Source organism: Sus scrofa, chromosome 16 (genome assembly GCF_000003025.6).
Source record: "Sus scrofa isolate TJ Tabasco breed Duroc chromosome 16, Sscrofa11.1, whole genome shotgun sequence".
Taxonomy (NCBI): Eukaryota; Metazoa; Chordata; class Mammalia; order Artiodactyla; family Suidae; genus Sus; species Sus scrofa.
In genome coordinates, this window is record NC_010458.4 from 63,501,295 (window position 1) to 63,515,853 (window position 14,559).

At 40.3% G+C, this 14,559-nt stretch overlaps 1 protein-coding gene across 3 annotated transcripts in view; it reads right to left on the bottom strand.

The window, feature by feature from the left end:
- TTC1 (tetratricopeptide repeat domain 1) overlaps positions 1–14,223 on the bottom strand; it is a 57,168-nt gene extending 42,945 nt beyond the window's left edge. The window contains exons 1-2 of one of the 3 annotated variants that reach the window (XM_003134097.5): positions 14,067–14,175; positions 12,410–12,770 (exon numbers count right to left, since the gene is read on the bottom strand). In XM_003134097.5, the coding sequence (XP_003134145.2) occupies positions 12,410–12,739 (330 nt within the window). In that variant the 5' untranslated portion in view covers positions 12,740–12,770; positions 14,067–14,175. Of the gene's footprint in view, positions 1–12,409; positions 12,771–13,905; positions 14,034–14,066 lie in introns of those variants that run through there. The other 2 variants (XM_005672575.3, XM_021076916.1) reach the window with 2 other exon arrangements.

Here is a 14,559-nt window from a genome sequence, read left to right on the forward strand (position 1 = left end):
TAATTCATACAGTGACCACTAAGAAAACTTAGCTAAGTTAAGAAACAGACGGTTCAAATGGGTTCAATCCTGGCCTTGCTCAGTGGGTTAAGGATCAGGCTTAGCTGCTGCAAGCTGTGGTATAGATCCAGAGATAGATGTGGCTGTAGTGTAGGCTGGCAACCGCAGCTCCGATTCAACCCCTACTCTAGGAACTTTCATGTGCCACAGGTGTGGCCAGAAAAAGAAATAGAAAAAAAAAATTAAAATGGTACACTAAAAAATTAATGTAAAAAAGGCAGTAAAAGAAACATGAATAAAAAAGACACAAGATATGCAGAAGACAAAACGGTTGATGTAAATTCAACCATGTCAATAACCACATTAAATGTAAATGGACTAAACACGCCAATCAAATGGCAGAGAATTCCAGACTGGATTTAAGATCCAATTGTGTACTGTCTATGAGACAGACTTCAGAGACACACACACGGTGAAAGTAAAAGGAAGGAAAAAATATATAAACAAATAGTAACCATATAAGAGAGGAGGGTGGCTGTCTTAGTTTGAGCTGCTATCACAAAAGGACCATAGACTGGGTAGCCTATAACCAACAAAAAATTTCTCACAGTTCTTTAAGTCCAAGATCAAGGTGCTGGCAGATTCAGCGTTTGTCTGGTGAGGGCCCGCCTCCTAGCTCACAGAGGTCTTCTCACTTTAACTTCAAAAGGCAGAATGGTCAAGGGAACTCTCTTTGGTCTATTAGTGCACTGATCCCACTGATGAATGCTCCACCCACCCTCCAGACTTAATCATTTCTCAAAGGCTCTGTCTCTTAATACCAGTTAAGATATTCAATGGTTTTTAAGGTATAAATGGGGGAGAGGAATGAAACCATTCACTCTACAGCAGTGCCTAGAAGTAACAGATAAAATAGCGTTTAAAATAAGAAATATTACTAGACAGGAAAGGAATAGTTCATGATGATAAAGGAGTCAATAAAGCAGGAAAATATAACAGCTATAAATGTATATGCACCTAACAGCAGAGTTATAAAATACATAGTGATGGAGTTCCTGTTGTGGCGCAGTGGTTAACGAATCCGACTAGGAACCATGAGGTTGCGGGTTCGGTCCCTGCCCTTGCTCAGTGGGTTAACGATCCGGCGTTGCCGTGAGCTGTGGTGTAGGTTGCAGACGTGGTTCGGATCCCGAGTTGCTGTGGCTCTGGTGTAGGCCGGTGGCTACAGCTCCGATTCAACCCCTAGCCTGGGAACCTCCATATGCCGCGAGAGCGGCCCAAGAAATAGCAACAACAACAACAACAACAAAGACAAAAAAGACCAAAAAAAAAAAATACATAGTGACTACAACTATAAATGTAATAAAATTCATGGAATAATTTAAAAAAACATAGTAAAAACCATGACAAAATTCAAAGGAGACAAAGAACCCACCAATCAACTGTTAAAGATTTCAATATCTCACTATCAAGAGTAGATAGAAATACATATGGAGAAATATACATACAACAAAGTATAGCCTAATACACTGCTGTAAAATTTATGTCCACATAACTACTACTCAGATTAAGAAAGAAAACAGGAGTTCCCATTGTGGCTCAGCGGTAACAAACCCAACTAGTATCTATGACCATGTGGGTTTGATCCCTGGCCCTACTCAGTGGATTAAGTGTCTGGTGTTGCCATGAGCTATGGTATAGGTCTCAGACACAGCTTGGATCCTGTGTTGCTATGGTGTAGGCCAGCAGCTGCAGCTCTGATTCGAACCCCAGCCTGGGAACCTCCACATGCCATAGGTACAGGCTTGAAAATTAAAAAACAAAAACAAAAAAACCTGCCAGAAAATTTTCATTGCCCCTTCCAAATTTGTGATTCCTCCTCTCTCACCCTAACCCCAAATTCCCACTCAATTTGTTATTCATAGATCACTGAAGTTAGCATACTTCTAAAAAATTGTGACATCCATTTATGCTTGCCATCTTGGGGGAAATGTGTCTAAAAATGACTCTTAAGAGATTTTAGAGGTTCTAGACCCCTATGCATTCTTCAGTCTACACTTGTGTTGAATTTTGACCTGGCTAAATCTAACATTTTCTGATTCCTTTTATGTGCTAGTCATTTAACCCTGCAACTTTGTGAGAGAGCTACTATTATTATCCCTCTTTACAGCAAGTTAAATGATGGAGCTAAATAGATATGTCTAACTTTTCATGCTCTTAACCACAAGAATATATTGTCTGCCACAGGTAAAGAATTGTATGCAGGAAGAAGTAAATGAGCAAGGCACAGAAAATGATGTAAAAAAGTAATAAGCACAGAGCTTACATGCTTCACAGTCCTAAAAAAAAAGTCATTTTTATTTCTCCTGCTACAAGAATTAGAGCACTTGAAAAAAGAATGACACTGCTCCAGAACATGTCATCGAGTCCCAGACACCTGATCTATAGTCATTTTGAAACCCATGTTAAAAATAAACCTCTACCTCACTGAATCAGGGACTTGTACCACAGGCCTTGGGTTTTTCTTCTACAGTTAATCCAAGGCCATTTCCATGAAGTTAGCAAAAAAGATTCCTTGCAGATGAATGAATTTAATCTACAAGCATTTAAAATCTATTCTTTGCCCTCACAAATGCAGGGATGCTCAGGATCTTTTATTTTATAGGAAATTATTTTCTTGGATCACAAGGTCAAGACATGGGGAACGACACTTTCTTAAAGATGAAAGAATGAAATGTTATATTGCAGAAAACCATCTCAACAGCATACTTGTGTATTTTTAAACCAATTCCCTAAGTTATTTTAAAATTTCCTTACCACTCAAATCTCTGGTGACCCAATCTGAGTCTAAATGAGGCTCTTTGTTTTTGTAAATAATGCCATTGTAAACTAAGTTAGGTTTTAAATGATAATTTGACAAACAGGAAGAAAGTGAGCATTTGAGAGAGGATACAAACTTGGTCTTAGCTGATACTAAAATTTAACTAGATCACTGAGGCAAAGCAAGACTTTTAAAAATAGTGCTGGGGAGTTCCCGTCGTGGCGCAGTGGTTAACGAATCCGACTAGGAACCATGAGGTTGCGGGTTCGATCCCTGCCCTTGCTCAGTGGGTTAACGATCCGGCGTTGCCGTGAGCTGTGGTGTAGGTTGCAGACGTGGCTCGGATCCTGCGTTGCTGTGGCTCTGGCGTAGGCCGGTGGCTACAGCTCCGATTCAACCCCTAGCCTGGGAACCTCCATATGCCGCGGGAGCGGCCCAAGAAATAGCAACAACAACAACAACAAAAAGACAAAAAGGACAAAAAGACAAAAAAAAAAAAAAAAAAAAAAAAATAGTGCTGGGACAAACTGGTAGTCATTTGGAAAAATAAAATCCTTTTTTTTTTTTTTTTTTTGTCTTTCTGCCTTTTCTAGGGCTGCACCTGCGGCATATGGAGGTTCCCAGGTTTGGGGTCTAATCGGAGCTGTTGCTGCCGGCCTATGCCAGAGCCACAGCAATGCTGGATCGGAGCTGCGTCTATGTCTATGACCACAGCTCATGGCAATGCTGGATCCTTAACCCACTGAGCAAGGCCAGGGATCGAACCCACAACCTCATGGTTCCTAGTCGGATTCATTAACCACTGCGCCACGACGGGAACACCTGGAAAAATAAAATCTTTTTTTTTTTTTGACATGTCACACCATACACAAAAATAAACTCCAAGTGTACTGCAGACCTAGATGTAAAAAGTAAAACCATAGAAGAAAATAGGTGAATACCTCTTTAACCTCAGTGTAGGGAATGGCTTTCTGTCACTCAAAATCTTAGAGAACTCCAACTGGTGTAAACACTGGTGTAACCTGCCAAAAATGTCACAAGATGCTCCTCCATTTCCTTCTTAATCATGAAACAACCACTCTCAATTAGAGACCCTGTCAATGCATTAGCTGGTGAGGGATATTCCCTAAACTTTTGGTCAATGAACACAACATTAACACACTTGACTTGGAACTTACAAGTGTATATCCCTTCCGTCATTATTAAACGACAAAAATTGCATTAAGTACATTGGAAAAAATCTCTTGATTAAATAATTCTGCTGTAAGCATGTGTTTAATAGACAATAGGAAGAAAACCAAGAGGGTCACATCAGCAAGTTAATTTCCATATTATGAATCTATCAGCAGCTCTCTGCTTCCCCCTGCAGCTTTGTAAAGTAACTGCCACAAAAGAAATGGGAATAAGCTTTTTTTTATGTCAAGCACAGTGAGCAGAGAGCAATTACATCTGGGTAAAAAGGAGGACTTTAAAGGGTTTTTTACTTGCTAAAGGACTGGGAAATGTAAGTTCAGGCAATAAAAATTTGTTTCAATCTTAAATGGATGAGGAAACCCCACAGAGACAGGGCTACACCAGGGACACCAGTGCTACAAATTACTCTGAAGGGAATTTTTTATCGTTAAAAAGGAAACAAAAGCATCAGTTTTAGTTTCTATGAAATCAGAAATCATTTGTGTTACATATACCAACACATTTGCTCTTTCCACAAGCCACTTTTAGAAGTCCGATGGGAGTTTGGAGGGAGGATCTATAGATTTAAGCTGTAGTTAGAACCTGATTCTCATTGTCTTACCCTTCTGAGGAAAGATGATTGGTGTCAGAAATATTTCCTTGTTTTTTAGAAAAGTCCATTTCCCAAAACCCGATTTAACAGAAAGAAATTTCCTTATTTTGATACTGCTTAAATTCTGTCCAACAAGTCTTTTTTATTTTCTTGAGCACAGATCAGGATAAAAGAAAACATCCTATTATTAAGTTCTTCCGATGTTGCATACAGTCAGTACACTGGTTTTCCATGTCAATCTAGCTCTCTGTCTCCCCAGGTGTGGCCACAGTTCTGTCTGTACCAAAATGACCTGGGATATAAGCAACAAGGACTTCCTGTATAGCACAGGGAATTATATTCAGAATCTTGTAATAACCTATAATGGAATATAACCAAGAAAAAATATAAATGAATCACTATGCTGTACATCTGAAACTAATACAATATTGTAAATCAACTATACTTCAAAAAACCAAAAAAACCTGGGGGATGCTTATTAACAAAGGAGATTCCTGGATGCCACCTTGCAAGTCTGTGGTATCAGACACTTCTCAGGGCTTTGCATGGTTAGTAAATTTCCTGTCATTCTTAGACACAACACTAAGTTTGAGAACCAATGATCTACATAAAGAGATCTTCCTTAATAAACACAGGAAACACTGACTGCCACCTTAACTCTTCCATCAGTAAATAACTTCCAAATGTTTTAAAGTAAAAAACCCTTGCTTCCCCTGGTTTAAACTCAAGATAAGAAATCTAAGGTCCCTTTCAGTTCTTAAATTCTACAATTTTATTTAATCACTTGTCAGTAGCATTCATTCAACTCAATACTGGTAAACTCTAAGAAATATGGTAACCTTAGTTCAAAAGGATGCCCATTAAAAATGAAATAAAAGGTAAACAAAAAATCAGAAAGGATTTTCTCATGAAGTTAACAGAATATTCAGGCCACTACAGAAAAGTTACTTAATACTTTCTGGAAGCAACCAAGAGATTGTTCTCTGCAAACATGCCCACTGTTTTAACAACATTGATAAGATTAAGATAATGCAATGAGGTAGCAGAAATATGGAAATCAAAAGGCTTAAGTAATGTGGGATTTAAGAAAAATAAGATGGGGGAAAGACTGATATAGAACTGATAAACAGATGAATGGATCAAGAAGATGTGTATACATATATATACAATGGAATACTACCCAGTTGTAAAAAAAAAAAAAAAAAGAAAATAATGCCATTTGCAACAACATGGATAGAACTAGCGACTCTCATGCTAAGTGAAGTCAGAAAGAGAAAGACAAATACCATATGATATCACTTATATCTGGAATCTAATATATGGCATAAATGAACCTTTCCATAGAAAAGAAACTCATTGACTTGGAGAACAGATTTGTGGTTGCCAAGGAGGTGAGGGAGGGAGTGGGATGGACTGGGAATCCGGGGTTAATAGATGCAAACTACTGCCTTTGGGATGGCTAAGCAATGAGACCCTGCTGTATAGCACTGGGAACTACATCAAGTCACTTATGATGGAGCATGGTGGAGGATAATGTGAGAAAAATAATGTATATATGTATGTGTGACTGGGTCTCTTTGCTGTACTGTAGGGAACTGACAGAACATTGTAAACCAGCTATAATGGAAAAAATAAAAATCATTTAAGAACTGATACAGAACTAAACCAATACTTCCATAATGGTTCCTGGTTAAAGATTAAACAGTCTTAAAGGGAAGAACAATCCATTATAGTTTCAGAACCTGAGGAAAATGTTTTAAAATTCCAGAAACCATGTGCTCTGAATCCATGTTCACCAAGCAACAGATTTTTGGTCTCCCTTAAATGAATCTACGTGGATTTGTAAATGAACACTATATGCAAGCAAATGGCACCAGGAAGCAAACCTACTAAAATGATGAAATCTGCATTTGGGCTTACAAATTAAAAAACTTTTTCATTTGCATGCAAGAATTAAATCACCAGAGCCCTGACAAACTCAAAGTTCACCCGTCATCTCTGTATCTATTAAGGGCATCACCAGCTACCCAGCAGCTTAAGCCAAGGAATCATGCTATTTGCTCACTCCAGCCCTCCCAAATGAATCCAGTATGTCTTCTCTACTCCACCTCTAAAATGAATCCTGAAATCATTCACTTCTTGCCACCTGATCCACAGTTCAAGCTATCATCTTTGCCCAGGCTACCAGACTAGGTCCTATTTGGTCTTAATGTTCCTCACTGCCCCTTCGTTCTCTGCACAACCACTAGAATACTCTTAATAAAATGTAAATAACTTTTACACCTCTCCTGGCTTAAAATTACCCATCTGTTTCCTACTGCATTTGGAAAAAACTTCAAATTCCCTACCACAGTTGACGAAGTGTTCCATCATCAGACCCTCTCTTACTTCATCACCCCATTCTTTTCCTTAATCGCTATGCTCCAGCTATTGGTCCTTCCAATCCTTGCGTGCAAGAATATACCAAGCTTGTAGCTACCTTAGGGCCTTTATACTAACTGCTCCCCTTATATGGAATGTTTCCTCTCAGATCCTCACACACTTGACTTCTCTTCCCCTCCAAGTCTTTGCTGACATGGCACCTCTCCAGAGAGGCCTTTCCTGACCAACCAATTTAAAGCAGTTCTGCCCATCCTTCCAAATCCTATCCCTTCAATGCTTCATCTTATCATTCTCCCCACCTCTGCCCATACCCATCAATTAGAATATGTGTATGACAGAAGAGAAACCCTGTCTATTCACCACTGCATTTCTAAGTGCCTTAAACAATACCTGGCATGTGGAAGAAATGCAAACTTTTTAAAATAAATGAATGAGATAAAATCTCTAACTTTTAAGAACCCTCATGGGATAGAACTTTACTTACTCAGCTATTCAATGAAGGATTAATGTGCAAGGCCCCACAACAGCAGTCCTTAAACTTTAGTGCATGCATAAGAAGTATGCAGAGAACTTACTTACACATGAGGCCTAAGAACTCCACGGTGATGAGCAGCCCATGAAGGTGCCACCACAAGGCAGTATATTCTATAGGTTCCCAAACTGTAAGCATCTTTGTATCATATTATTACAGCAATAATTCTCATCTATCAGATACGTCCACCTCAGACAAGCCTTTAAGAATCACTTATGTGGAAGTTCCCACTGTGGCTCAGTATAAACGAATCTGACTAGTATCCGTGAGGACCCAAGTCTGATCCCTGGCCTTGCTCACTGGGTTTAGGCATCTGGCGTTGCTGTGAGCTGTGGTGTAGGCCAGTGGCTACAGCTCCAATTTGACCCCTAGCCTGAGAACCTCTATATGCTGCCAGTGTGGCCCTAAAAAGCCAAATAAATATATAAATAACAATCACTTATTTGGTTTGTACATCTAGCACCTCTCAAATGGTAGTTAAAAATCTCATTCTTCTGGATAGTACTATCTACATTTAAGTTTTCACAAAGAGCTAAGACTGCTGCTGAAACACATACACAGTTCTTTCCTTAAGAGATTTTGACTGTTTTAACCCAAACTTTACTGCCCTCCTCCTCCATTATTCCTTTTTTTTTTTTTTTTCCTTCCTCAGCTGTGCCTGCAGCATGCAGAAGTTCCCAGGCCCAGGCCAGGATCAAACCCAAGCCACAGCAGTGACAATGAATCCTTAACTGTTAGGCCACCAGGGAACTCCTTTTCCATTACTCTTGATCTATGAGTTATGCCGAGAACCATCACCCATTTGAGCCTAGATTATCTTCTCAGCCACAGGGCAAGTCTTGTTTTGTTTTGTTTTGTGTCTTTTTGTCTTTTCTAGGGCCGCTCCTACAGCATATGGAGGTTCCCAGGCTAGGGGTCTAATCAGAGCTGTCGCCGCCAGCATACGCCAGAGCCAGAGCAATGCAGGATCCGAGCCGCGTCTGTGACCTACACCACAACTCACGGCAACGCCAGATCGTTAACCCACTAAGCAAGGCCAGGGATCGAACCCGCAACCTCATGGTTCCTAGTCGGATTCGTTAACCACTGCGCCACAACGGGAACTCCATATTTTTTCCTTTTTGTTGAGTATACTTTACGTACAATATTACGTAAGTTACAGATGTACAATATAGTGGTTCATAATTTTTAAAGGTTATACTCCATTTATAGTTATTATAAAATATTGGCTACATCCCATATTGTACAATATACCCTTGTAGCTTGTTTTATATACAGAAGTTTGTAACTCTTAGTCTCCCACTCCTATCTATCTTGCCTCTCCCCCTTCTCTCTCTGCACTGCTAACCACTAGTTTGCTTTCTTTTTTTTATATTCACTATTTTTTGGATTCCACATATAAATCATACCATATGGTATTTGTCTTTCTCTGACTTATTTCACTTAGCATAACACCCTCCAACTCCATGTATGTTTGTGGCTGTCACCTCTGCTTTTGACCCATGGGCTATAAATTGGCAGTTCTATGACCACCTTCTCAAGTTCAATTAATTTGCTAGAGCAGTTCACAGAACTCAGGAAAAGTTTACTTATTAGATTACCACTTTACTATAAAGGATATAACTCAGGTACAGTCAGATGGAAGAGGTGCATAGGGCAAGGTTTGTGGGAAGGGGCACTGAGCTTCCATGCCCTCAGGATGTGTCACCCTTACAACACCTACATGTGTTCACCAACTCTGAAGCTCTCTGATCCCCATCCTTCTGAGATTTTTTGGAGGCTTTATCACATAAGCATGATGGATTAATCACTGTCATTAGTGATTAGTTCAACCTCCAGCCCCTTTCCCTTCCCTAGAGGTGGTGGTGGAGTGGGATGGGACCGAGAGCTCCAAATTTTGACAGACCTCATCCTTAGGGGCTTTCCAAAAGTCACCTCCCTGACATTAACTAAGATATGGTTGAAAGGGGCTTGTTATGAATAACAAAATATACCTTGACCTCTTTTCACTTAGGAAATTTCAAAGGTTTTAGGAACTCTGTGCCAGGAACTGGTCAGATACCAAGTACATATTTATTATAAATCATATTACCACATCTGCTTAATTCATTTAACATTACAGGTAGTTTTCCATGTCAACACTAAGATTTATCTCCTTCCTTTTAATAACTATTATACACTACTGCATACGTATGCCAAAACTGTTTAAAGCAACATCCTCTGTTCAATGCCAGCTCTAGTTTTCCAAAATTATGAATGACCCTACAACATATCTTTATATATACATCTATACACATATTTAATAACTTCCTTAAAATAAATGACTAAAAGAGAACAAGAGGTTTAAAGCCATACAATCCAATAGGGCAATCACTAGCTACAAGTAACTATTTAAATTCAAATGAATTAATAATTTCTTCTTCTTTTTTTTTTTTGGCCATGCCTGTGGCATGCAGTTCTCGGGCCAGAGATTGAACCTGTGCTTGGTCATGGTAGTGACCCAAGCCACAGAAGTGATGATGCTGGATCTTTAACCCACTGTGCTGCCAGGGAATTTCCAAGAATTTTTAAAATTTTAGTTGTCAGCTGTACTAGTCACATTTCAACTGCTCACCAATCAGATTACTGTTGAAATGTGGTCGCCAATGGCCAGTGGCTACCATAGTGGACAGTGTAGATACAGACCATTCCCACTGTTGCAGAAGGTTCTATTGAGAGCCCTAATCTAAAGAAAAGTTCACATAAAAATTTGATATCTGTATCCCACAGAAATGATGTAGCAATTCAAACTCCCAACACTGGCACAGGAGTTCTTTCCTTGTCAACATCAGAGCAATGTTCTGATCTGAGAAGTGAATATAGTGTTTTAATCTGCATTTAAAAATTGTTATTATTATTTTGTCTTTTTAGGGCCACACACGGGGCATATGGAGGTTCCCAGGTTAGGCATCCAATTGGAGCTACAACTGCCGGCCTATGCCACTGCCAGAGCAACGCCAGGTCCAAGCCACGTCTGTGACCTATACCACAGCTCATGGCAACGCCAGATCCTTAACCCACTGAGCAAGGCCAGGGATCAAACCTGCAATCTCACAGTTCCTAGTCAGATTCATTTCTGCTGCACCATGATGGGAACTCCCTAATTGTTTTTTTTTTTTTTTTTCAAATTTTTATTTTTTGCTTTTTTTTTTTAGGGCCACACCTGTGGCATATGGAAGTTCCCAGGCTAGGGGTCCAATCGGAGCTGCAGCTGCTAGCCTACACCACTGCGAACAGAGCTCATGCCAACACCAGATCCTTAACCACTGAGGGAGGCCAGGGATCAAACCCACATCCTCATGGATCCTAGTTGGGTTCGTTAACCTCTGAGCCATGAAGGGAACGCCTGCATTTAAAATTAGTGAGGTTGAGAGTTTTCCTATGTTTTGGCCACTTGTGACCTACAAAACCAAACCTTATGAGCAGCAAAGAGGCATTTCTTCATCTGCTTTGGTGGTTTTCCTATTAATAATTTCACAGAGATATTTACCACAACAGCACTAAAAAAAAAAGAATAGGGGAGAACTACAACTGGTGTGTTACACAGGTGTACATAGTCATCAAAACTCATTGAGCTGTTCACATGAGAACTTAAAAGTTTCATAATATGTAAATACTGTAATTTTTTAAAAAGAAAAAACTTAAAAAGTATTTTGCTACTTAGGATATTTAGTTTATAAACAATAAAAGGAATTATTTCAAGTAATTTTTCAATAATAATATTTCAAAAAATATTCAAATAATATTTACAGAACTTAAAATTTCCTGATCAGGAGACAAAAAATGTTTTATTATAATGGGAATGGGGAACAAAGCATGTAACACTCTGAGATAAACCACTTGGTTGTCCAAATGATGGCACTGGAGAAAACTCACTTTAGCAGGGCAAAATATATTAAGGTATCAGAATTAATGTTTCTAAAAAGCCTGCACCAGTGATTTGAAAGCTGAACCAAGCACTCGCTTTCTGGAAAATCATTTCCCTCATGTTACTGAATGGTACTCGATTTAATTTTCCAAGCCATTTCTGCTGAAACAGTTTACAAACTTGGCTATACTTATCCTTTATCCTTTCTTCTGGTGGCACGCCAAAGCTAAAAACAACAGATTTGATATCGAAAAGTGCTTAAGGAGGAACACAGACAAGTTGCTTCACCTCACCTCTCACTACATCCTCACTCCCACTGTTATACTGCATATTAGCATCTCATTCCATCACCAATCCATCAAAACCTGTTCAGCGAGTGAGCTCCTCGGAGGCATGAGTTACAAACCTCTTTCAAGTTCGTTGCAGACAAACTCAGATATTACGGTAACTTTTCAGGTGACCTTACTTATGAGATCAGTATGGAGGACACCAAGCCTCTGTCTCCCGAAGTGAGAGAGTTGCACAGTCACTAGCCCAGGGGCAAAGTAGCAGCAGAGTATACGTTTTATTACAGCATCTGCTTTGTAGGAAAACAGCTGTTTTTGTTATTAAATTCTACATTATACTTTGGCTTGGAAATCAAAGAAATCCAGCTTTGAAGGTTAGTTCTGCCATTTATTAGATATGTGATTCCAGGCAAGCTGCTATACTATTCTTAGCTGTTCTCTTACAGAATGCTAACAGTATGCATATCATAGGTATGTCCTAAGGATTAAATGAAAACACAAGTAACAATTTTCCCTCTCATTTTATGGATAAAATGTGGATCCGGTGTTGGTGTAGGTGGGCAGCTGCAGCTCAGATTCAATGAGTGACCCAGAACTTCTGTATTCGGTAGAAGAGGCCATTAAAAAAAAAAAAACAAAAACAAAAGGAAGCTAGACAACATAGCAAATCATGCACAATAAATGTAATATATACCTTTTTCTCCTCATCTGGCATGTTTTTTTCCAGTTCTATTAGGTATTCTTCATCTAGTTCAGAGGAATTCACATCATCATCAGATTTGTTCTCAACCTTGTTGGGTCCTGGCTCCTCCTCAAATGAGGCACTAGAGTCATGAAAGCACTCCTCTTCTTCCTGGTCTTCCTGGGGACGAGCCTCAACATCCTTGTGCAGCTTGCTCTGGGTATGGTCATCTTTGGCATTAGCAACTGGAGGGCTAACACATTCTGCTTCGTGGGTATCTGTAACTTTCAAACCATTGAACATATCCTCTGAAACCATACAGTTTTCTGACTTCTCTCCCATGCTCAATCGTGAAGGAGGTGAAGCTCAAACTCTGGGAAAGAGAAAACATGTTAGGTAATGGTTATTTATCTACCTATCAAATGCTAACCATCACATCTGAACAAATTCCTGCATCAAAGCCCAAATTGTACCCTAACATCTTTTCATTGAAATTCATTCATTTATGTATTCACATATAAAGGATATCATAAGTCCATAAACAATGTCAAATGTAATTTTAACCGATACTTTTCAGAACTTTTTTTTTTTTTTTTTGCTTTTTAGGGCCACATCTGTAGCACATAGAAGGTCCTAGGCTAGGGGTCAAATAGGGGCTGTAGCCACTGGCCTACACCACAGCCACAGTAATGCCAGATCCTAGCCACCTCTGGGACCTACCCCACTGCTCACAGCAACGCAGGATCCTAAACCCACTGAGCAAGGCCAGGGATCCAGCCTGCATCCTCATGGATACTAGTTGGGTTCGTTAGCCGCTGAGCCACAATGGGAACTCCCCAGCACTTCTCATAAGCAACAAGATAAAACCTATTTAAACGTGACTCTTCCACTTTCCACTTCTTCCAGTTTGTCCCAGTAGCAAAAAAGTAGGCAGAAGTGAAAACAATGGCAAGAAAAATGAAGAGTCCCTAACCTTTATTCAGAATAAACAGCAGGTTGTAAATAAGAAACTATGGCCTGTCTTTCCAGCACCACCACACGAATTACCAAAAGAGTAATTATCAATTTCACCCAAATGTGTGTGGTAGAGCCGAGGCAGGTTAGAGTGGAAGGGGAGCCCTGGCTCAGGTGGCCCTAATCAGGATTCTCAAGGGGGTCAGAATCAGCCACTAAAAGCGTGGTTCTCAACCCTGGCTGCACAACATTAACACTTTGGACGCTTTACAAGAACGAGTGCTCACTATCTTACACTCTACAGATTCTGATTTACTGGTCTGGTGTGGAGCCAGGGCATCTGTATTTTTAAAAAGGCATCTCAGGTGATTCTCACGTGCAGCCAATTGAGAACCACTGCTGCAGAAGCTGAGTCAGACTGTCACCAGCCCCGCCCCTCCGGTCGCAACAAATTCACGCCAACGACCCTTGCTTGTGTTGCGACAATAGCCCGAATTCCCTCCAGCACGTCTCAAGAAAACTTAAAACAACACGATTTTAATAAGGAGACTTGCCTCCACAGCAACGTTTTGTTTCTCTGCGCTCCCAGGTGGAGTGGAAAAACGCAGGAGGTTGAGGCCCCAGGGTTAAAGACGGGCCACCCCACGCTCCCCAAGGATTCGTACCCTAGCTGTGTCCCTAAACCTGAAGAGAAGACACCTAGGCGGCTACTTACTGCTTCACAGCTCCTAGCGTCCTCACCTTCCCAGCTTGAGATCCTCTTCTTCCGCTCAGTCAAGGGCTCTTCCGTCGGCGCCAATAGCGTCGCTGTTCGCAAAGCGTCCTGGGAAATGTAGTAAAACCTCCAGGAGAGAGGGCGTATCTGTCCCTGTGTGACGTCATTGTACGACCTGAAGTATAAGAGACGGTTGCCATCTTGAGTTACGGCTAGTCTCCGTGTAACTCAGCGTCGGAGGGAAAAAGAAAAAGAGAAAGGCTGTTTCTGTGCTGTTCCTTTTACACCTTGGCTCTGACCTTTCTCATGCTGCCTGTGCTGTGTACAGAGGAATCCTGAAGCTTTACTTGTCCAAAAGTAAAGTTTTCGATCGAATGGTTCTCGCAGTGTGCATTTTAAGGGCTTCACTGCTAGATCAACAGTGTTGATAATAATAAGTTGTTATCTGCCTTTCCATGTTCTTTCCCGCATGAATGTTCAGTGGATTTTCCAG